Source organism: Chanos chanos, chromosome 3 (assembly GCF_902362185.1).
Source record: "Chanos chanos chromosome 3, fChaCha1.1, whole genome shotgun sequence".
NCBI classification, from domain to species: Eukaryota; Metazoa; Chordata; class Actinopteri; order Gonorynchiformes; family Chanidae; genus Chanos; species Chanos chanos.
In genome coordinates, this window is record NC_044497.1 from 32,572,996 (window position 1) to 32,594,334 (window position 21,339).

A 21,339-nucleotide genomic window follows, 5' to 3' on the forward strand; every position below is an offset into this window, starting at 1 on the left:
AGTATTTTAATTTTCAAAACTAAACTCATTTGACTCTGAGGGAACTGTACATTTTGTTTTATTCCCAGATGTCTGGAGGAATCTTTTCCCCCTTGGATAACCTTTATGACCTAGACAGTGCCAACTGTCACCCCTTGGTGTGCCACTTGTGCCATGAACAGTATGAGCATCCATGCCTACTGGATTGCTACCACACTTTCTGTGCCAGTTGCTTGCGTGGCAGAGCGGTGGACAGCCGACTGACCTGCCCTCTCTGTGGGTAAGAACCAGCTGCTCAAGTATCAACATAAGAAACTACTTGGCATCTTATTCTGACTTTATATTAATTTTTGTGGAGCTATAACAAGAGTATGATGAGGTAGTATTAACTCTTAAATGCTAAATGACAGCAATTGTGGCTTCTCGTGCCAGCATTAACATGTAAAACCCACGTAATGTAATAGTCAGAATCAAGGTAATTTTTCTAGCCAGGGCTCATAACACTTAAAATGACTGAAATTCTATTCATGCTCCATAAGGGAATAAATTACACTAAGTGCTTAGAGTACTCATTATCTAACAGGACATAGACGAGGCAGGTGCTGATGGGAAATGAACAGGTGCAGTATAAATCCTACCCTCCTTTTAGCCTGAATGGAAATAAGCATTGCTCCGTTCTAGTTAGACCACTCTGGCGTCAAATAGTAAATAAACACACAGCCAGTCTTAGATGCTTGGCAGTGGATTCGCAGCTTATCACGTTTACTGAGCTCCCTTTTCATCTCCTGTGATAAAGTAAGTCATTGAACAGTTCCATCTTATCCAATGTATATGACGGGATATGTTTATGGATATGACTTGGGTCCAATCTAAATCAGTTTGTTAATGTAAGTATGACATTTTTTATTGAGAGTTATGGTTCAAGGCAACATGCTTCTTGCTCGTAAATTCTCTATATTATTCTGGTTGTTATTTCCCTCACATCTGATTATTTTTAAAACTTTATATTACTCAGAACTCTTCACTGTCTTTTGGTGTGTAGTGCAGTGTAATATCCTAAAATCAAAATGAATGTAATCCATCAACAGTTTAATGAAGATTATTGTCCGGTATTACAGTCTATCCACTGATCTACTTTTTCCAGTCATACACAGGATAGATCTCATACTGTCTGATACATAGAAAATCCTGACAGCCCATTTCAATGTCTGCTTTTTCACTAAAAAACTGTCATTACTTTAGCCTACCTAGCAGATTTAGCAGAATTTCTGCCAATCTCTGACAATTTCTGCCAAATTTCGACAGAAAAAACAAAAACAAAAACAAAACAAAACTTCAGAGTGTTCCTGTAGGAAGATCAGAGTAATCAGGCGTGTCTAGAATCATTAGGAGTTTGCAACATTGTTTGTGTCTATATTTACCTTCATTACCCTTTGCCAGGTCTCTGTTCTATCTAGGAATTCAGTACAGTGCTATTTGTGGCCTTGTTGCTATGACCACAAGGCGAATACATAACAATGGAGGGTGATGAAAGGTATATTTCTGTGGCACATAAACAGATGTTGTAATTTTAAAGACTTGGTAAAAAAAAAAAAAGCCACAGCAGCTGTGTATTTGTGGATTAGTGGGTGTGAATGTATGTTTGGTTTTTTTCACAGACATCAGTCCTTAGTAAAAGGAATAAATGCTCTCCCGCCTGAGGATCGTCTGCTGAAATTCTTAGTGGATAACTCCACTGACTGTGAAGAGACTGTGCAGTGTGCAAACTGTGATTTGGAGTGCAAGAAACAGGTACTGCATCAAACTGAGTGACCCCGCTGAAGTCAAAAATAACCGTTCAGTGGTATGCTTTTCTTGTATTTGTATGATCTACCCTTTTTCTTGGTTAAAACTGATTGCCTGATCAATATATTTTTCATGTATTACGACAGGATGTGGATGCAATGTATTATTGCAACACTTGTAGCCAACCACTATGTAGAGAATGCAGGGAAATCACCCATAAAGCCAAGATGTTTGCCCGCCACGACATTGTCTCCTTGGCCAAGCGTACCAAAGAGGCCCATAAGAAATGTGGTACGTTTTGTTCCCAGTGAAATAAAGCTATTAAAACAATCAGGTCTAAATTATGTTATGTTTTTAAGGATCTCACACAGAGACGCTTACAGATGGATGTTAATGTATTTGATTTGGGTCCTTCCTTCTCTCTCCGTAGGACTTCATGAAGAACTCTACATCATGTTTTCTACAGAGAAAAAGTCCATGCTGTGTATCAACTGTTTCAGAGACATGCAAGTGTGCGTGGAGCTGTGATATGAAACTCTTCTACATTTACTTTTACATTTATTGATTTAGCAGACATTTTTATCCAAACTGATTTCCAAGAGAGGCAGAATTCAAACCAAGCATTTAGCCATTAAGGAGCTGTCTGTGGCGCTAAGTACCGCTACTAAGTTCGCTATTACAGGACTCACAGATATAAGTGAATACTATTTGGTATATTGGTGTATTTATTAGCAAACTTGTCTATGACTGTTGTTTCTCAAGGGAAAGCAGAGCACACTGCATCGATATTGAGACGGCGTATATGCAAGGCTGTGAAAAACTGGACCAAGCCGTCTTAGTGAGTGCTCTCCATAGCAGCACTTTTAGATGATATTTATTATATTTAGTTTCATTTCTTTTGTGTGGGGTGGAGGAGATAGTGTCTGAGAAAGGTAGTGTCTGTGTTATCTCAATCTGGACCTCACTTCATCTGCTCTCAGAGGTTATCTCAGTTCAGGCCTGTGGAGTGAGTTGCTAAATGAAAGCATTCTCTCTTAGGCAGTGAAGGAACTCCAAACTTCAGCTCGAGAGGCAATCATTCTGCTCAAGGCTATGATTGGAGAGGTCAGAGCCAATGCAGATGAAGAGGAAAGCGCCATTTGTACTCTCTTCAACAACATGCAGGTATGTCATTTGTCATGATATAACTGAACCTTATTGCAAAAGCTGTAGGAAGTTCACTCATCTGAGTTGTATGGATCCGGATTGTTCCCATTATAAGAGTTATCTAAGACACAGTATTATTTAATTTGCAGCATCAAAAGAGAATCCCCTGAAAACACAACAATCATTTGTTATTCTGATATAACTGAGATATGCAAAGCTGCTTTTGTTTTGGCAATGACCAGAAAATTTGCTTTCATGTAGGAGAAATTGGCAGAGAGAAAGAGGATTCTCCTGAGGGTAGCTCAAAGGTGAGGATGTTTTCATTTTGCCATAACAAATACTAAACACATAAATAAGCAGTTTTAGGTGAATTTTAAATGGTTTCTCACAATAGTAAGTCTCAGGCTAAATAAACTGCAACATAGTCAGTGGTCGGGGAGACATCAGTTTGGTCCTGTCTGCCATAACAGGCCAGAGTCCACAAACTACTGATTTACTTTTTGTTAGAGAAAATTGATAGATGTATTTCACGCCAGTTTATCATGGCTTGTTCAACATTAAGCAGTTTGGAAATAGAGTATAGTGCTATGCCATGGTAAAACCAATCAATACTAAAAGCTACAGTAACTTATTTGGAGCTAGTCCAGTAATGGATCAAGTTACAAAGTCTCAGAATAACTTAATGTTGCCGCTGTAAATTTACTGTCCATTCACTGACCAGAGGATGTTTGGCAGATGAGTCTCTAAATGAATGCGTGGATATAAAAACCCTGCTGCTGAAGCTTTTGACTGGAGAGTTGACATTTCAATAAGAGTCAAACATACAAAAACCTTTTTAAAAGCCATGTCTGGAAAATTGGTGATACATGCTTGGGTTACTTTTGAAAGTATGTGCTGCTTTTTCTAAAAGAAATAAGCTCATTTTAATTGGAGGGAGGCAGTGCTGAGCATACTCTATGTTTGTTGTACAGTCAACATGAGGAGAAAGAAAGGGCTTTTAAAGAACAGCTATCTCATCTTGCTTCCCTCTTGCCAACACTGCAGGTAAGATCTCATTACACACATAACTCACACACATACAATTGCTCCCCTAACATTCTGTTTAGTTTATTATACATTTAATTAACTCTTCTTATTTACTCACTATAAAGCATATTTTCAATTAATTATCCCCCACCACTTTTTTGCCACATGCAAATCAGACACTTCTGGCCATTAGCACGCTAATGGAAAGTGTAATAACAGATTTGAATGGATTTTTAGGTTCACCTGGTTACAGCCTCAGCCTTCCTCAGTTCAGCAAATAAGTTTGAGTTTTTAGACATGGGCTATGTAAGTAGATGCAACATATGCAACATATGCTTTCCTCAAATATTTGATAAATTTTATACATGCGATTTAAGATGATGACTTGTCATGTTAAACATGGTCAGAAGAGAGTATTATATTTCTAAGAATCAGGTGAAAGTTATCCTTAAGAGCTTTACTTTACAGCAACTAATGGAGAGGCTGAAAAAGATTGTGAAGCTGCCACACAGGTTGCGTCCTGCTCAAAGCAGCAAGGTAAATGCAGGCATCCTATTTAGTGTATGCTATTCAGTGCAGCAACAGTTTAGGATGCGATCCTCACAAAATGTGTCACTAACGCTTAGATTAACACAGAGTATCGGTCCGAGTTTGCCCGCTGCCTGGAGCCTCTGTTACTGCTGGGTCAACGGCGATCTGTGTCCCTCGCTGGAGGTGTGTCAGGATTGGGCCTGGGCAACAGCGGTGGCATGTAAGGCTCAGTTTCATTTGTTCACGTGTGACTGACTGAAATTATACACAAATCATAATGCATCTTTTCATTCTGAATGTAGTCAATGCGAAGAACAAAGCTGAAGGTTAAGATCAAACGATGCCTTTGATAACAGTACGGTCCTTTCAGTACTGACCAAAACTCCTGAAAACTTATATTAGATGTTCAGCATAATTACTGTACAATTAATTTTTTGACTTTCCTCATTTAAAGGTTGCCATCTTCTTTGTCAGTGGCCTGTCACTCTCCTGCAGTCAGTGAGATGTCTTTGGGTTCTTCAGCGGTTCGGAAGCCCACCTCACACCGCTACATCAGCACCAAGGTCCTCCTGGCTGAAGGAGGGGAGACTCCTTTCACAGAGCATTGCCGTAATTATGAGAACGGTTACAGAGTGAGTGGGTATTTGGGAGAATACCTACCCCCTCTTTTGACGACAACATCAAACAGATCAATAACACAACTTCCTGGTATGCTGCCAAGGAGCCAGGTATCTGATCATACCGTTTTGTATTGATGATTGACATGTTTCTCTGATCAGACTTTGCAGACTGAGATTCAGAAGCTTAAGGATCAGTTGCAGGAGATCCACAGAGATCTCACTAAGCATCACTCCCTTATTAAAACCGACACTATGGGTGAGATTCTCGATAGATCACTTCAAATGGATGAGCAGATTTCTTCTGAGTATTCATCTGTGGAGCGAATGAGAGCCATATTTGAAGAGGTGAAAAGCATAGGGATTAGTGGCATTAGCTTCTCATTACTTGTCGCTGGACAAGGTGATAATAGTATTGATCTTATCCTTAGATCTGGGAAGAGACTTTCCAGAGGGTTGCAAATGAACAGGAAATTTATGAAGGTAAGAGATTAATCAAATTGAGGGTATTTTCCGGAAATAACGAGTTTGTGATGCTGACAAGTTCTGTGCAATGTGTCCTTTTCTCTAGCACAGCTTCATGATTTGATGCAGCTGAAGCAAGAGAATTCCTATCTGACCACCATAACTCGGCAAATTGGCCCTTACATCCGATCCATTGCTAAAGTGAAGGAACGTCTTGAGCCAAGGTAGTGAATTCTGTCTGCTTACAGTTACTGCATGCCATCACCACCGCAAAATGGATACAGTAGATGATTACAAAAGCTTTTCACCTTTTATTCTTTATCAGTATCCACTAATGGACTCCCTTTCCCTTCAAACATACAGTAGTCTAACTTCCCATTTGATTAGATATGAGGCATTCATGGCTCTGAATTATTTACTGTACATGGTAAGGCATACACTAATATTGATATTTTGACAGACTGAAGGAGCCTAAAGAGCTGAAAGATGACCGCACTGAAACCATGCTGAAACTCTATGAGGACAGCAGTATGACCACTGACTTATCCCACAGGCAAGCCCTAAAAACCCTCATTTAAGTACAGTCAGGAGCAATGGCCATGTGCTTTCTCACAATCTAACGCTACCCATTAAAGACATACTGTCTGTCACAGAGTGCCTCTGAGGGAGACTGGCATTGTGATGATTATTTATCTCCATGCCTTATTAGCAGTGACCTGACGTGTGCTGCTGATGATAACCGGATGCTTAGCGCCATATCTGATGAGACCAGTCCAAAGAATAAGGAATTCTACAGGCCAAGCAAACCCAAAAGTGCCACTGAAACAGTTAGCCGAAAGGAGCTGCCACTTTGACGTCACACATCTGGGAGAGACAAAACATAGGGAATGTTGTCTTGTCTGTTTATCGTAACTGATGTAAACCAGTAAGACTGCATTACTATTAAAGCTGAGTGCTCTATATCCTAAAATGTGGTTGAGTAGAAATCTGCCAAGTAAAATTAACATTATTAATTTCTGTTAAGACATTGGTTTTTAAAAGAAATGCACATACTGGATACAGCATTAGGTCTGTTCAATAAAATACACCTTTCAGATTTAATATTTATTTTATTCCAGAGATTTGTGGCCATTTCTTTACTTTTGAAAAAGTCAGTGAGAGTAAATGCACAGTTATTATCCAGGAAGTGTAGTCCTTCTCCACATGTTTCAAACAGTATTACATGCGCATTATAGTGCAATTCAGCCATCTAACGTGTGGCCAGTAGTATTACACTCTGACTGGGTGCGCTCATGATCTCTTAATCTTTATACATTTTCCTCTCTAAACATTTCCACAATGTCAATGTCTTATATGTCAGTTCTTCAGTGCCATTCACCCACTGAAAGTGAATCAAACTCATTTCCCACTGCTGCACTCTGTACTCAGTACTCATGAGTTTGGCCATGCCAAGCAGAGAGTGGAGCTGTCCTGGAATAAAATAAGTGAGGAAACAGATGTCTTATACGTAGCCCACGTTCATTCAAATACATACTCTCTGAGTCGCCTCTCTAAAGGAATTGACCATCAGTTGTTTGACATACATGTGAAATGCAGATGGGTTTTGAAGCCCATAAGGAGTGTGGAGAAACAGAAAGTCATGTAGTGCACAGATGAGTGAAAAGATGATTATTTTACAGTAGGGGAATGTGTTGCCCTGACTTTTTGGTTTACACTGAGTGGGAAAGACTTGCACACAGACACAGGCTTCTTGATTCATGACTGCCAACACGTCCATCTGTTGGACTTGGCTGTTCTTATGGTTTTACTACAACACAGTCTGCAAGGGCCGCAGAGGAGAATAGGCACCAAGGCCCATTCTTTCTTTACTTTATATACTCATCTGAAAAATTAGATATTACCATTTAATTCCTCACAAATTAAGTAATCAAAATGTTTTGCCTTACAGCCTCTTGAAATCACAGAAATGATCAGATTGTCAGCATTCTGAGTTACTATAAAAGTATACATCACTGATTGGACACAGATTAGTCTAAGCGGGTCAGAAGACAATATGGGGAAGGGTCAATAATAATCTGATTGTAATGTTCATTTAAAGGTAAACACGATCCTTGCACAGGTATTTTCAGGTAAACTCAAAAAGAATAAAATTCACCTTGTCACCTATTCCTCGCTAAAAAAAGAAAAAAAAATACAGAAAAACATCGGAAATATAGGAAATTAAAACTCAAGATTCATAGAATGAAACCTGAATACACACTGTAAATGCTGTTATACATGGGCAATTTTTTGTAACATCTGAGTAATAACAGCATCATTGTTATTTTATGACAGTGTCATTCTTCACATCCAGTAACAACGGTAGGTCAATCAGCGATGGAAATCAAGCCTTCAATCAGCCTTCAAACCAAGAGGCCAGTAAGACAAAAACTGTGCTCAAACACAAATGGGTGACAAGAAACATACACCTGCCCCAAATGCTACAGTGTCAGGTAATTGCACATCTGTCTAAGCGACTGTATTAAAGCTCAAAACCCATTCAGATACTTTCAAAAGGTAAAACTTAACATGAAGGGGAACATATGGAAGAAGAACAATAGAGAAAAAAAAAGTCTCCTGCTGACTGCATGACTATGTGAGGTGTGTGAACATGTTAGATATGAGGAGACAGGAGACAAAAACAAACATTTAATGAGTAGCTAAGTGGTTATTATGAAAGATACAGATATGAGGGAGTATTGGGTGACTATGATTCTGTCTAATGAGCACAAGGGTGGAAGCTCCACCCTCCTTAGAGCAGGCAGCTGTCTCAGAGCAGATCAAAGGCTCAGCCTCTATGTGCTATGACCTCAGTCCACTGTGTGGCCCCTCCCCTGGGGTGGAGCCACAATGTCACCAAGCGGCCAGCTTGCTCACAGTGCCAGTCAGTGGTGTCCAGGTGTGCACTTCCAGGTTTTTTCCCCTTTTTTCTTGAGTCTATGGTTTATGATCCAATCCTTATGCCAGAGATGAACGGCAAGCCAGTGGACACCTTTTTCTTGTACTCTATGTAGTCCTCTCCAAAGAAGTGGATTAGAGAGATCTCCTCCTCTTCAATTCGCTCCCGGAAGAACCGCCAACTGGCTAACGTGTAGCCCACAATACACACAGGGTTGCAAAGCATTATCTGCAATGTAGCGTCGTCACATTCAGAATCAGGGGAAATGCTCAGTGTTAAAACGGCAGCAAATGAAAACAACAAAGACAAAGACAACAAAGAAGATCTTAGATTATAAAAGGATAAGCACAAACATTCCATACTTCCACACACTTCTAAATGTACTCTACACATATACAGCTACCTTTTATTTTGACAGCTCAATGAACATGACAGCGTCGCTGAGAACCTTCATGACGTACTAGTGAAACAATGTGCATCAGAGAGAGATGATATTTCATTGCAGAAATAACAAAGTACCTGAGTGCCAATGCTCCAGTAGAACCAGCCCACGTAGGATGGGTGCCTGAAAAAAGAGTAGACCCCACTGGTGACCAGGACATGACTCTGCGCTTTCTCATTCTGGACAATGTGGTTGAAGTTGGAGCCAGCGGTCAGCATGGCAGACTTCCGCAAGCCCTCTCCACACAGCACCATCACCAGCCCCGCCAGACTGATCCAGCTAAGCTGTTTCAGCTCTGCCAAAGTAACAGAGAGCACAGCATACAGACCAGACATTAGAAGATCAGTGTGATTTATGACCTCATTTAAGGGTGTATAATCAAATTCAACAGCACTCTGAAGACAAGCATTCATCAGAAATATCATCTTATTGCTGAGTCATCAAAGTAGAATGGCAGATAAACATCGAGACTTATAAGAATAATATGTCAAAGTTTCAGAGGAGGGCAGTATGCAGAGGTCTGTATCACTGAAAATACATTTTACTGTCAAAACAGACCTGGAACAATCAGCTTCTCCACAGCAAATTCAACCCATGAGGATACAGCTGCCACTGTGTACTCCACACTGTGGTTGAGAAGGAAGGAGTCTAAGGAAAGACTCCGAGGGTTTATGATAGCAGTGACTAGGTATTCTGAGTAGTGGAAGAAAGACAGTGAACACATGTACCTGTTGGCAGAGAGCACATTGCAGTCAGTAATACAATTCCGTCTATGAAGAGCTTAAAAACAGTACACGACAGTGAAAACATGGAGAATCATTCAAGTTCATTGACATTCATTCACACAGACCACACTGGCCGACTGCTTGACACTGTTATTGACAAGTATCTGATTAAAAGAGGAAACTAAGTTAACTTACCAGCCAAAGTGTGTCCATGTTGTCTCAGCAAAACTTATCATTAAACCACATCCAAAGGCAAATCCAAGAAAGCAAGCTCGCACAGCGACCTATTGAAGAGAGAAAGAGAAAGGACGGCATACCTCTGAGTGTTTGCACTGTTTAAAAGTGAAGTTAAACGTTGTTAGCTTGGAGTGGCGAGGATGCGCCAGATAGCCGTAGCCGCATGCATCAACCTAAAAGCCTGATCCCAGTCTATTGCTGATAGTACATGACAGTACATTTGCAAGATCTGATTAGGTTAATGGGATTATGTCTGCATACAGCAAAATGTATGTGGGGATAGCAATACGTTCAACTTTGCTCGATTGTCTTATGATGAAAATAGGCTTTTTATGCAAAAGGACGTTAACTAGTCAATGGGGTCGCATAAATGGCAAGAGGAAGATCGCTTGCTAAATATATTAAGTAGCTAAGCTCTCTGGCTGGCTCACTTACCTTGTAGAGAGGTCCCTTGTATATGATTAGCAGGAAGCCGTTGATAACTGTTATATAAACCCCAATAGCTATTCTACCGTTCACTCCAGTGAGGTAATCAAATATCCAATCAATGTGAGAGCCAAATGCTACAAGCAAAGGTATAATAATGACGCCGAGTCCTGAGAGAAAGCTTATGATACTTATCCTTCCCTCTAGCACCAACTTGCTACCTGCCATATTGAAAATAGGCAAATCTCATGACAAAATCTCGCGTGTTTTCGTCATTGCTAAGCCTTTCGCATCCTTCCCGGAAAGGAATGGAGATGATTACTTTTCAGAGCTGATCAGCGCTTCATATGATAATCAAGAGTGCGTCATTCGCATTAAATGAATAAATGAAACAGATAAAATAAATGAATAGGTGAATAAATGGAAGGGAAAGAAAAGAACTTAAATAGGAATTTGCAAATGAAATTACAAGCATTAAGAACAGACTGCAAGTAATGACAGACTGTATTGTCACTGGCAGCCTATTATACCCCCCGCCCCTCCCGCGTGCACACACACACACACACGCACGCACACACACACACGCACACACACACACACACACACACACTATACAAGAATTTTGTTACTGAAACTGCACAGTGTTCAGTTATCGACCCCAAGTGGCACTGTTTTTTAAATTGTGTGTGTGTGTGTGTGTGTGTGTGTGTGTGTGTTTTGGGGGGGGGGCGCTTCTAGAATTCCCTGTTAAAAACAAATAGAAAATTCCCTATGTGGCAAATGCACTATGCAGCAGTTCAGGGGAATAATCCAGGGGGAAAATGTGTAGTGAGAGAGATGTCAAACTGTTTTAAACAATGAGACCCGCAATAACATTTCATCAGAGTTCATACAAAGCAAGAATTTGTTGGTCCTTGTGTTTTAATACGTAATAATTGAAATGTATACAATTACAAATGAAACAGGGTATCTGGAATTGCTGTGTTAAAATACAGTAACCCAGGTATTGCTTCATTGCATTAATGTTTTAACTTGACTTTCACTGTTATTCAGCATACCAAATATAAAATGGATGTCTGACTGTTACATAAAATGTTAACGTTACATCACTGTCTTGAACAACTAACTATTGCTTAGCCACTTTGAGATAGTACTGCCAGAAAGAAAAATTGTACGAATAAACTATTCTAAACATTATGATACACACCAAATAGCACTGAACGATTAAAATTTCATCAGTATGCCCATTTACTCCAACACTCTAAGGATGCACAATTTCACACATAAAAGCTACACATTATTTTGTGAGGAGAAAAAAAGATATCTATTTACACACTTCAGTGAATCTGAATGAGGAAGAAAATTCAAGAAATTTGAAACACATCTTGATATAAAAGGTATACCATCAATGGCTTGTTAGGAGTCAGCTCTGGACATTGTTGTTTGGTAATGCTGATTAGTCTTCCAAATACAGTACAATGTGCAACATCTACTTTGCATACACTGCCTTTGTACATACTGCAAAACAATGGAACAAATGTAAGAAGATGTGGCACAAAGGCAGCTTACGGGCTCTCAACTGGCACAGTGATGAGAGACATTATTCCAGCTTATCACATGACTATGGTAGAATGATTACTCAAACGGAAGATTTAATGGTTTAATAATGTGTGATAGTGGAATCTCCCATGCCATCCTTTTATTCCTTTTTTGTCTGCAAAGCTGCAATGTTGTCTGCAAAGCTGCACTGTTGCTCTGAGAAAATACTGCTGTCTGGTTAGTCCTTGTCGCCAGAGTGTTCTCAATAAAAGGTTAGTAGTTTTTCAATACTGGCAGACAAAAGCTCATTTTAGAAAAGTGAGGGCAAATGATAAATAATGCAGATCAGACTATTTTTTAAATTATTATTAATCCAGTATCACAGCAATTAGTGGTGTTTTGATTAGAAGAATACCCTGTTGAGTTTTATACTGTAAATGATAAACTAACTAAAACTCTGTCAAAAAAGTAAGTCAAAAAAAAATCACTAGTTTAAATTTTTAATAGAACATTTACAACCATTTAAATTTCCAACATTGCAAACAAATCAAGTTCGTAAAATGTTAATAGGCTATAAACATATTCTTGTTTAGTAGTGAATCACCTACCCAAACCCCTCGCCCCGACCCCTACAAATTCCACAATAAAACATTCTGGTTGCTTAGGCAGTCATAAAAAAATTAATAGAATTCAAGAAACAGACAGGGATGCATTAAGGGGCAGAAAACCAAGCACACAGAGCATGCGTTTAAGTATAGACACTTCAACTTTACCAACATTTATTCAGGTTCAAAACCCACGAAAACCCTCAACATATTTCAAATGATAAGGACATTAAAGTTTCTCAAACACGTCATCAAGTGTATTACAAGACAACTATTCATAGACATTTTCAAAGTCAGAAAAAGAGAAAATTAATAACTAATATTAGGCTGGTTGAGTTCTGAAGCTGAGACAGAACTGTCTGCAGTTCTTTCAGATGGTAAAGAATGTTCCATGGTCGCTGTTAACTGTATCAGGATCAATACAGCGTCCCTTTTTACGTGTCACACGATGATTTCGGTGGAACCTTGCATAGCATCGAAGCCCTGGATGAAGAAATGAAGAGAACTCACGGTGTTTAGCTTACCAAGAGTATTTAGCCTACAATACTGAAAATTAGACCACTTTCATATACAGACTTACAGGTTCATTAGAACAAAATGGTTTGATCACTGTTTAAAATAGGTTACCTTCCTCACACATGCAGTCATCATAGCACTTGTTGTTGAGACCGTGGTTGTGAAGCTCACATGTGTGTTTTCTTAAATTACAACAAGAACCTTAAGAAGATCAAGAGATAGGTCAGAGCTATAATGTCAGACGACTGCAACGTCTCACTAGACACAAAATAATATTTAATCATCTCTGCAATATCACCAAAATTAGGCCCATGCTATGTATGGCTGATGCAGAAACCATTGTTCATGCATTTGTCACATCTCGCCTTGACTACGGTAATGTTCTGTACTCTGGTCTGCCTGCCTCTAATACCAGAAGTCTTCAGCTGGTCCAGAACGCTGCTGCCACAATCTTGACCAGAACAAGGAAGTTCGACCACATTACTCCTGTCCTGGCTTCTTTTCATTGGCTCCCAATTCATGCCAGGGCTGATTTTAAAGTTGTCCTATTAACATTTAAAATTCTCCATGGCCTTGCACCAGCCTATCTATCTAATTTAATTATACCATGTCACTTGGATCAAACCAAATGAGTACGTCGCATTAAATGAAGCTAGTCCTCCCGGATACAGTTATATACACCAGCCTCGTGTAACTAGCAGAGGAGGAGGCGTTGCAGTTATTTATAATGATAACCTAGGCATCATACAAAAACCTCTACATAAATTCAATGCGTTTGAAGTTCTTTATACAAACATAACATATGTAGCCACAAAAAATACCCAGTCTATCACACTAATTATTATCTATAGACCGCCTGGGCCGTACTCTGAATTCCTCTGTGAATTTGCAGATTTTATCTCAAACCTTGTTATTTCTTTAGACAAAGCTCTAATTGTCGGAGACTTTAACATTCATTTTGATAACCCACAGGACCCTCTGAGAACAGCGTTCGTGTCCATTCTAGATTCAGTAGGGATTAATCAGACGGTCATAGGGCCCACTCATAATGGTGGCCACACCCTCGATCTTATACTAACACTCGGACTAAATGTAGGAAGTATAGTCACATTTCCACAATCTGAAGCTATCTCAGATCATTATCTTATCTCATTCAAAATATTTCTTAGTAATAATATATGCAGCTCGCCACGCTATCATAATAAACGTACGTTTACGCCAGCTACTACGCAGAACTTTATCAATAATCTCCCAGAGTTATCAACTTTGACTGGAACAATGTCACACCCCACAGAACTTGATCAGGCAACTGAATCTTTAGAGTTAACATTCCGCAACACCTTAGATAATGTGGCCCCACTTAAAAGGAAAATAATCAGAGAGAAAAAACTAGCTCCCTGGTATAATGAGCACACACGCGCCTTAAAACGTACCACTCGAAAATTAGAACGTAAATGGCGCCAAACTAAATTGGTAGTATTCCAGTTAGCATGGAAGGAGAGCCTCCTGAGCTATAGAAAAGCTCTTAGTGCCGCTAGATCAATGTATCTCTCCACCCTAATAGAAGACAACAAAAATAATCCTAGATTTTTATTTAATATCGTATCAAAACTAACTGGGAATAAAAGCACCTCGGAAACAGGCACACCATCAATGTTCAGTGGCGACGCATTTATGAATTTTTTCAATAGCAAAATTGAAAATATCAGGCAAACAATCCAGGCTATAAATTTTAAACCAGATAATTTGATCACTAACACTGTAGATAACAATATAACTATATCAGATCAGCGATTAGAATGTTTTACTCCCCTTCAGGCGACCGAATTGACCTCACTAATTTCTTCATCAAAATCACCAACTTGTGTACTAGATCCCTTACCTACACGTTTCCTTAAGCAGATACTGCCAGTAGTCATCGAACCGCTTTTAAAAATAATCAATTCCTCCCTTAGTACTGGCTATGTACCTAAATCTTTTAAACTAGCAGTTATCAAACCCCTAATTAAAAAACCTGACCTTGACCCCTGTTCATTGACCAACTACAGGCCAATATCTAACCTCCCCTTTATTTCCAAGATCCTAGAAAGGGCTGTAGCACAGCAGTTATGCTCATACTTACATAAGAATAACATCCATGAACTTTATCAGTCAGGATTTAGGCCTCATCACAGCACAGAGACAGCACTGGTTAAAGTTGCAAATGACCTCTTACTGGCCTCTGATCAGGGTTGTGTCTCCTTGCTTGTGCTACTTGACCTCAGTGCAGCCTTTGACACCATTGATCATACCATTCTCCTTGATAGACTAGAAAATGTTGTTGGAGTTAAGGGAACGGCCCTCTTATGGCTTAGGTCCTACTTAACTGATCGTTATCAGTTTGTTGATGTAAATGGTGAGTCCTCTGCACATACTGAGGTAAAGTTCGGAGTCCCGCAAGGTTCTGTTTTAGGCCCACTGCTTTTCTCTTTATATATGCTACCTCTAGGTAATGTTATTCGTAAACACGGTATTAGCTTCCACTGCTATGCTGATGACACACAGTTGTATGTCTCAGCGAAGCCAGACGAGAGACACCAACTTAACAAAATTGAGGAATGTCTAAAGGATATTAGGCACTGGATGCTTACGAATTTCCTCTCACTCAACACTGAAAAAACAGAAGTACTTGTACTAGGATCACATGCAGCTAGGAGTAAGCTTTCCGACCACATAGTTACTCTGGATGGCCTTTCTCTTTCATTAGGTGCAGCAGTAAAAGATCTTGGTGTAATTATTGACCCCAGTCTTTTATTTGAAGCTCATGTAGATAATATTACCAGGATAGCCTTCTTTCATCTTAGAAATATTAACAAGATAAGAAATGCATTGTCATTTCAAGATGCTGAAAAATTGGTTCATGCTTTCATTACCTCTAGATTAGACTACTGTAATGCCTTACTGTCTGGATGCTCTACTAGGTGTATAAATAAGCTACAGTTAGTTCAGAATGCAGCAGCCAGAGTTCTTACTAGAACCAAAAAATATGATCACATCACCCCTATCTTATCCACACTGCACTGGCTCCCAGTCAAATCTCGTATTGATTATAAAATCTTACTATTAACATATAGAGCATTAAATGGTCTTGCGCCACAGTACCTGCGCGAACTCCTGGTCTTTTATGATCCACCACGCCTACTTAGATCAAAAGGTGCAGGCTATTTGTTGGTACCTCGAGTTATGATGGCTACAGCAGGGGGCAGAGCCTTCTCTTACAGAGCCCCACAGTTATGGAATAGCCTCCCAATTAATGTTCGAGACTCAGACACAGTCTCTATGTTTAAGTCAAGGCTGAAAACTTATCTGTTTAGCCAAGCCTTTTGCTAATAGCTCTTTACTAGGCAAAGGAGCAGATCTGGAGGGTTCTCGGGCATAGATTGTTTGGTGAACTGGGATGTTTGGATGCTGTCGCCCCCCCACTTTAACATGTTCACTCAGGTTTGTTGACTGTGGAGTGGGTGGCCGCCTTGTGTCCCAGAGTGCCATCATGTCCATATTACCTTCTAGCTCTCCCTTTTAGCTATGCTGTACTAGTTAGTCTTGCTGGAGTCCCTGCCTGCACTCGGCACACGATGTATATTTACCTCAACCATTATGTGGAAATGAACATCTAACAATGTGCCTCTCTCTCTCTCTCTCTCTCTCTCTCCCTCTCTCCCTCTCTCTCTCTCTCTCTCTCTCTCTCTCTCTCTCTCTGTCGAGCCACACATGCTACTCCTGAGACACCAGTGATCCTGACTCCTCCCGCCCTGTGGACTGATCCATCCTGGTGTCATCATCTTCCATCCCCCGTCAGCCTCCTGTCTACATCACCATCCCCTTTGTTCATGCCCCAATTTACTTTCAGCTGTAACTGCCCACGTGGTCGGCACCTATTGCACACCTGTCTGACCAAGGAGGGGTCTCCTCTCTCTGTGGTCCTCCTCAAGATTTCTCCCATTTTCCCATTTCCTTCTTGGGTTTTTGGGGAGTTTTTTCTTGCCCGCCATGAGGATTAAGTCAGGGGGTGCCGTCATATTTTGATTTGACTGTTGTGGCCTGTAAAGCCCCTTGAGACTGTAAACAGTGATATTGGGCTCTAAATAAACTTGAACTTGAACTTGAACTTTCTGTTACTAAACCGTTCTCTTCTGTTTGTGTGAGTGGTTGACATCTGTGCCTTGCTGCCTGGATGTGGCTCCTTCCGCAGGTCGGCTGACTGACTTTGTCTCCATGCCCTGCTGTTCTTGGCCCTGCTGCCCCCATGTGGCCCTGCTCCTCCTGTGCCCTCCATAGCCACTAGTGTTGCTACATTCACGCATCTATAAAATTATTTTCTTTATTTATTTTGTTAAGTGCTGATATCCCAGTAATGCTCTCCTAATTCCTCCCTCATCCTCTGCATGTTTGTGTCTCATTTGTTTGCGCATGAGTGTCTTGTTTGAATGTGGCTACTTTCCTCTTAGGTGTGCCCACCCCCCCCCCTTCACTTTTCTCCGTCCCTGTCATCTTCCTCTTCATTGCCATCCTGGCGGCTGCTGCGGCTTCGTGGCTTGTCTTCCTCCTGCGCTGCTGTGGCTGTGTCGCCTACCCCGGTTGAACCCCCCCCCTGCTGTTTTGTTATTCTTTATTTCTGTCAACTAGTGTGTTTTCATTTTCATTATTTCTGTGTTCTTTGCAATTTGCCCACTGGGTCGGCATCTATTGCACACCTGTCTGGCCATGAAGGGGTCTCCTCTCTCTGTGGTCCTTCTCAAGATTTCTCCTATTTTTCCCTATCATCTGGGTTCTTTGGAGTTTATTCTCGCCCGCTATGAGGATTAAGTCAGGGGGTGCTGCCCTGTTTTGTTTGTTGCAATCCTGTGGGCATGTAAAGCCCTTTGAGACTGTAAACAGTGATAAAGGGCTTTAAATAAACTTAAACTTGAAACTTGAACTTGATAATGTCAAAATATACAACTTTCACACTTACATGAGACAGGTAGAGAGAGACAGGCTTACCTGGCATGCAGTCCACATGGTGATCACACAACTCCACCGTCTTAGAATTCATTGTCATATGCCCTTGGTTCAGACTCTTCGTATGCTGTTTGTCTGAGAGTAGATAAATTGTTTATATGCCATATCAACTGGTTCTGAAATCTTTTAATACATTTTCACATATAACATTAATTTCAACTGTGGTGGATGCCAAATCACAAATTCCACCAGATTCCAGGTTTTAGGCTGTCACTCTAATCCAGTGGTTCTCAACTCCAGTCCTGAGTGCCCTCTGTTCTGCACATCTTTGTTTTAACCCTTCATTATCACAGTTAATTGAGCTAATCAAGGGCTTGATGATTAATTGATCATTAGAATCAGGGGTGTCAGTCCCTAGTTAAAACAAAGACGTGCAGGACAGGGGGCCCTTAGGACTGGAGTTGAGGACCACTGCTTTACGCAATATGTGCCATTGTTTCTAACACTCATATACCAATCCTAAACATGAGAGCATTGCCTATAAACAAGTGGTCAAATCAAGTACCTTTATTTTTAGGTCTTGGTCTCATATCCTCATAGTCAGTCCAGTCAAACAGCGCCATGTTTAGAGTAGGCATCACCTCTTCTTCTGCTTTTCTGCCCTGACATGCCACATGTTCAAGACAAAACCCATTTAATAATTCACATGTACAAAAACATTAAAAACACACATTCTTTTCTATTATACCAATCTGATCTGATACCAATCTTAAACTGATATTTGAAATTCATTTTTGGAGACACTAAAGCAGTCCTTTTTACATATCTGTAGGTGGTCTGCTTTTGTGCTCACTAGCAGATGGTGAGAGTTTCTTTTAGCACACACTAGAGAAAAACAATGAAAATAATACAAAAAAAAGAACAGATCTGTCCAAAATGAATAGATGTGGATGGTCAGCCTAATTTTTATTGAAAAACAAGAGAAGCACTCTCAGAGATTTTGACGATAAGGTCACCATTTGCTTATGATTCTCCTCACTTCAAAACTCGAAAGAACAGGGTTGAATTTGTTGATCTATAGTCTATAGTCCATGGTGTTTAATTAAAAAGGCTGGACAGCTTGACAATGGATACCTGGAGTTTAGTGTGGGGAGGTGACAGAGCAGAGGGTTCCTCACTGGCCACTGTGGTTGCCAGGGATATGCTGGAGCCAGTGATGACCACAGGGGACATGGGAGACTCAGCAGGATTCCTCAAGGATAGTTTACTGGTATTTTGCTTCACAGAAATCTCCCTCTCCCTTACAGTTAATCCAAAATCTGTTGGATGATGTGAAAAAATACAGACTGAAGGATTAAAAAGAAGCAATGTGAGAGGAAAAAAACGGAATCTCTACTCACCCTTGCTATGGTAAACTCTAGTCCTGTGCCTTCTGTTCGTCTTGCGCCCATTCCCTTGTTTCCTGCTTTTCCTTGTGACCTCACTTCCGGGAGAAACGTTGTCCTGCCCCAAGACTACAATTTCAAATTTTGGGATGTTCTTCTCCCTCTGGTCCTCAGGATCCATCTCCAAATGAACAGGACTCAGACCCTCAAACTCTGGCCAGTCATCTTGGGCCTGGATCACAGGCAGACGATGCCTTTCATAGAGCTGGGCTGCACTCTTCTTCTCTTTTCCTCTAGCGTGCCTCTTTCCATGTCCACTCTGATGATCTGAGACCTCAGAGTTTGGCAGGTTGATGGCATCGCCTGGGGCATGTACTGTCCCAGTATCCTTGGTCATTTTATCTGTACTCTCAACACTGTGTGCCATAAACAGCACAATAAGGAGAAAAGCCTGACCAATAAACCGAGCCATGATTGCCATTCTGAGTATAAAATCCTGTGTATGAAACAAAGTGTAAGTGTTTCAGTTAAACCTCCTACTGGGGTATAACTCTGACAAAAAGACCATTTAGTACACTTCTGATTTAATTTATATAATGCAGATGTTTTCACGTGTTTCATTTTTCACAGTTCTTGAAATTCTGTTCTTTAAATAAGAGAAAATAAATTTAAGATGATCATTCATGAACATCGAAGAAAGATTTTTAAATTACCATTGCAGTAGCACATTAAGAATTGTGAGAATAAGTGCTTGAAGCTTTGGTTGTGTTTAAGAGGCACTAAAACGGCAGGCTCTTCTAATACAGAAAAGAGCCATGGTGACAGAGGATTGCAAGACTGGTTGAAATGATGATATTTTACGCATGAGTGGCTGAGAAACAAAGTTTTAGGACAGAAAGTACCACACACTGACAGGCTCCAAGACCGAGGGCTTTTGTCTGAGGCAACGTGTGAGAGCACAGAACTCGGAAAAAAGAGTAGCTGGTTTTGATGCCCTACAATGGAATTAGGATGTAAGGAATAGAGGGGCAGTACAGAGTGGAGACAGTGGTTCTAAAATAAGCCCACTGGTGAACAGAGGACGGGATATTGTGTGGATTAATGACTTGCTTGTTCCTTCTATTGAATGGAGAGCTCTTAGTAACCATCTGGTCTTCTCATATCATTTATTTGCTGTCAGCTCTTTAATTCTGCAGCACTATTTACAAAAACTAGATTTATAAGTTCTTATGGCAGGACTACAAAAGTACAGAGTGCGGAATGGAAGTGCTCAACAGACCATTTTAACAATGTTCTTTTTTTACCTTCAACACACAGGTTGACACAGAATATACTCCAGACCTCTTGTGTACAACCAGCTTTCACTCAACAAAACATACTGCTTTAAACTGTAACAGTTTATAATTGCATTGCAATGTGATTTTCAAAATATTTGGCATTTTCAGTTTGACGTTTGAGACTTAGATAAAATATAAAAGTAAGACTTGTAAGCTTGTTTGATCTGTTCTGTGCTTCTACATGCTTCTTATGGGCAGGATTAGAATGTAATGCAACAATCTGAGCGGTGGGATTTTCGTGACTCAAAACGGATTACACACACATAGAAGAGACAAGCATGACTAAGTAACCAAGCTAAGATTACTTTAATGTCTGCCGACAAATCTTCTGTTGCCAAATTGTACTTCCATGTTTATACACTGGGGTCCACAGATCCTAATTTTGGAGATTAGACATATGAATTTATAACACGACTCCATGCTATACGTGCAGAAATCAAGGCAGAGCTGAATTTTATAATTTCATGAATTGTTGAACTGACATGCACTGTAACCTAAAATCAATAAAAAATATTGTAAGATTTAAGAAAGTCCCAAAACAAATTGCTTGAAAGCATATAAAAACAGTTAGCTGTTCTTTTTTAAATGTCTTGTGGCTGCTATTTTGAAAGATTACACTCAGATTTACAGAGGGATTTATTTCGACACAACCTGCAACAG

The 21,339-nt window shown here is 40.2% G+C and overlaps 3 protein-coding genes across 3 annotated transcripts; 1 reads left to right on the plus strand and 2 right to left on the minus strand.

Annotated features, from left to right (window-relative positions):
• Window positions 1–68: 68 nt before the first annotated feature.
• rnf207b (ring finger protein 207b) lies at window positions 69–6,403 on the plus strand. Its single transcript, XM_030770028.1, has 17 exons — window positions 69–259; window positions 1,638–1,770; window positions 1,911–2,055; window positions 2,195–2,276; window positions 2,527–2,602; window positions 2,803–2,928; window positions 3,172–3,218; window positions 3,882–3,954; window positions 4,174–4,242; window positions 4,405–4,473; window positions 4,563–4,687; window positions 4,922–5,099; window positions 5,247–5,432; window positions 5,516–5,567; window positions 5,656–5,773; window positions 6,010–6,102; window positions 6,259–6,403. The coding sequence occupies exons 1-17, from the start codon at window positions 69–71 to the stop codon at window positions 6,401–6,403; spliced, it is 1,908 nt and encodes a 635-aa protein (XP_030625888.1).
• A 1,057-nt stretch (window positions 6,404–7,460) lies between these two features.
• icmt (isoprenylcysteine carboxyl methyltransferase) lies at window positions 7,461–10,545 on the minus strand. The gene is made up of 5 exons (XM_030769409.1): window positions 10,327–10,545; window positions 9,850–9,938; window positions 9,488–9,657; window positions 9,007–9,224; window positions 7,461–8,715 (listed from the first exon to the last, which is right to left on the minus strand). Exons 1-5 carry the CDS (start codon window positions 10,543–10,545, stop codon window positions 8,533–8,535), a joined length of 879 nt encoding a protein of 292 aa, XP_030625269.1. The 3' UTR covers window positions 7,461–8,532.
• A 2,286-nt stretch (window positions 10,546–12,831) lies between these two features.
• draxinb (dorsal inhibitory axon guidance protein b) lies at window positions 12,832–19,814 on the minus strand. Its single transcript, XM_030767754.1, has 6 exons — window positions 19,358–19,814; window positions 19,092–19,276; window positions 18,523–18,619; window positions 18,000–18,092; window positions 13,089–13,178; window positions 12,832–12,944 (listed from the first exon to the last, which is right to left on the minus strand). Exons 1-6 carry the CDS (start codon window positions 19,812–19,814, stop codon window positions 12,832–12,834), a joined length of 1,035 nt encoding a protein of 344 aa, XP_030623614.1.
• Between the last annotated feature and the right edge of the window lie 1,525 nt (window positions 19,815–21,339).

Excerpts from the sequence above, each read along its gene's own strand:
- icmt (XM_030769409.1), bottom strand. The coding sequence starts at position 10,545 with ATGGCAGGTAGCAAGTTGGTGCTAGAGGGAAGGATAAGTATCATAAGC. Across the intron at positions 9,939-10,326 it reads ACAAGGGACCTCTCTACAAG|GTCGCTGTGCGAGCTTGCTT; the intron begins GTAAGTGAGCCA and ends TCTCTTCAATAG. Across the intron at positions 9,225-9,487 it reads GGAGAAGCTGATTGTTCCAG|AGCTGAAACAGCTTAGCTGG; the intron begins GTCTGTTTTGAC and ends TTACTTTGGCAG.
- rnf207b (XM_030770028.1), top strand. The coding sequence starts at position 69 with ATGTCTGGAGGAATCTTTTCCCCCTTGGATAACCTTTATGACCTAGAC. Across the intron at positions 2,056-2,194 it reads AGAGGCCCATAAGAAATGTG|GACTTCATGAAGAACTCTAC; the intron begins GTACGTTTTGTT and ends CTCTCTCCGTAG. Across the intron at positions 5,774-6,009 it reads AAGGAACGTCTTGAGCCAAG|ACTGAAGGAGCCTAAAGAGC; the intron begins GTAGTGAATTCT and ends ATATTTTGACAG.
- draxinb (XM_030767754.1), bottom strand. The coding sequence starts at position 19,814 with ATGGCTCGGTTTATTGGTCAGGCTTTTCTCCTTATTGTGCTGTTTATG. Across the intron at positions 18,620-19,091 it reads CTCCCCACACTAAACTCCAG|GGCAGAAAAGCAGAAGAAGA; the intron begins GTATCCATTGTC and ends GTGGCATGTCAG. Across the intron at positions 18,093-18,522 it reads ACCAAGACCTAAAAATAAAG|ACAAACAGCATACGAAGAGT; the intron begins GTACTTGATTTG and ends ATCTACTCTCAG.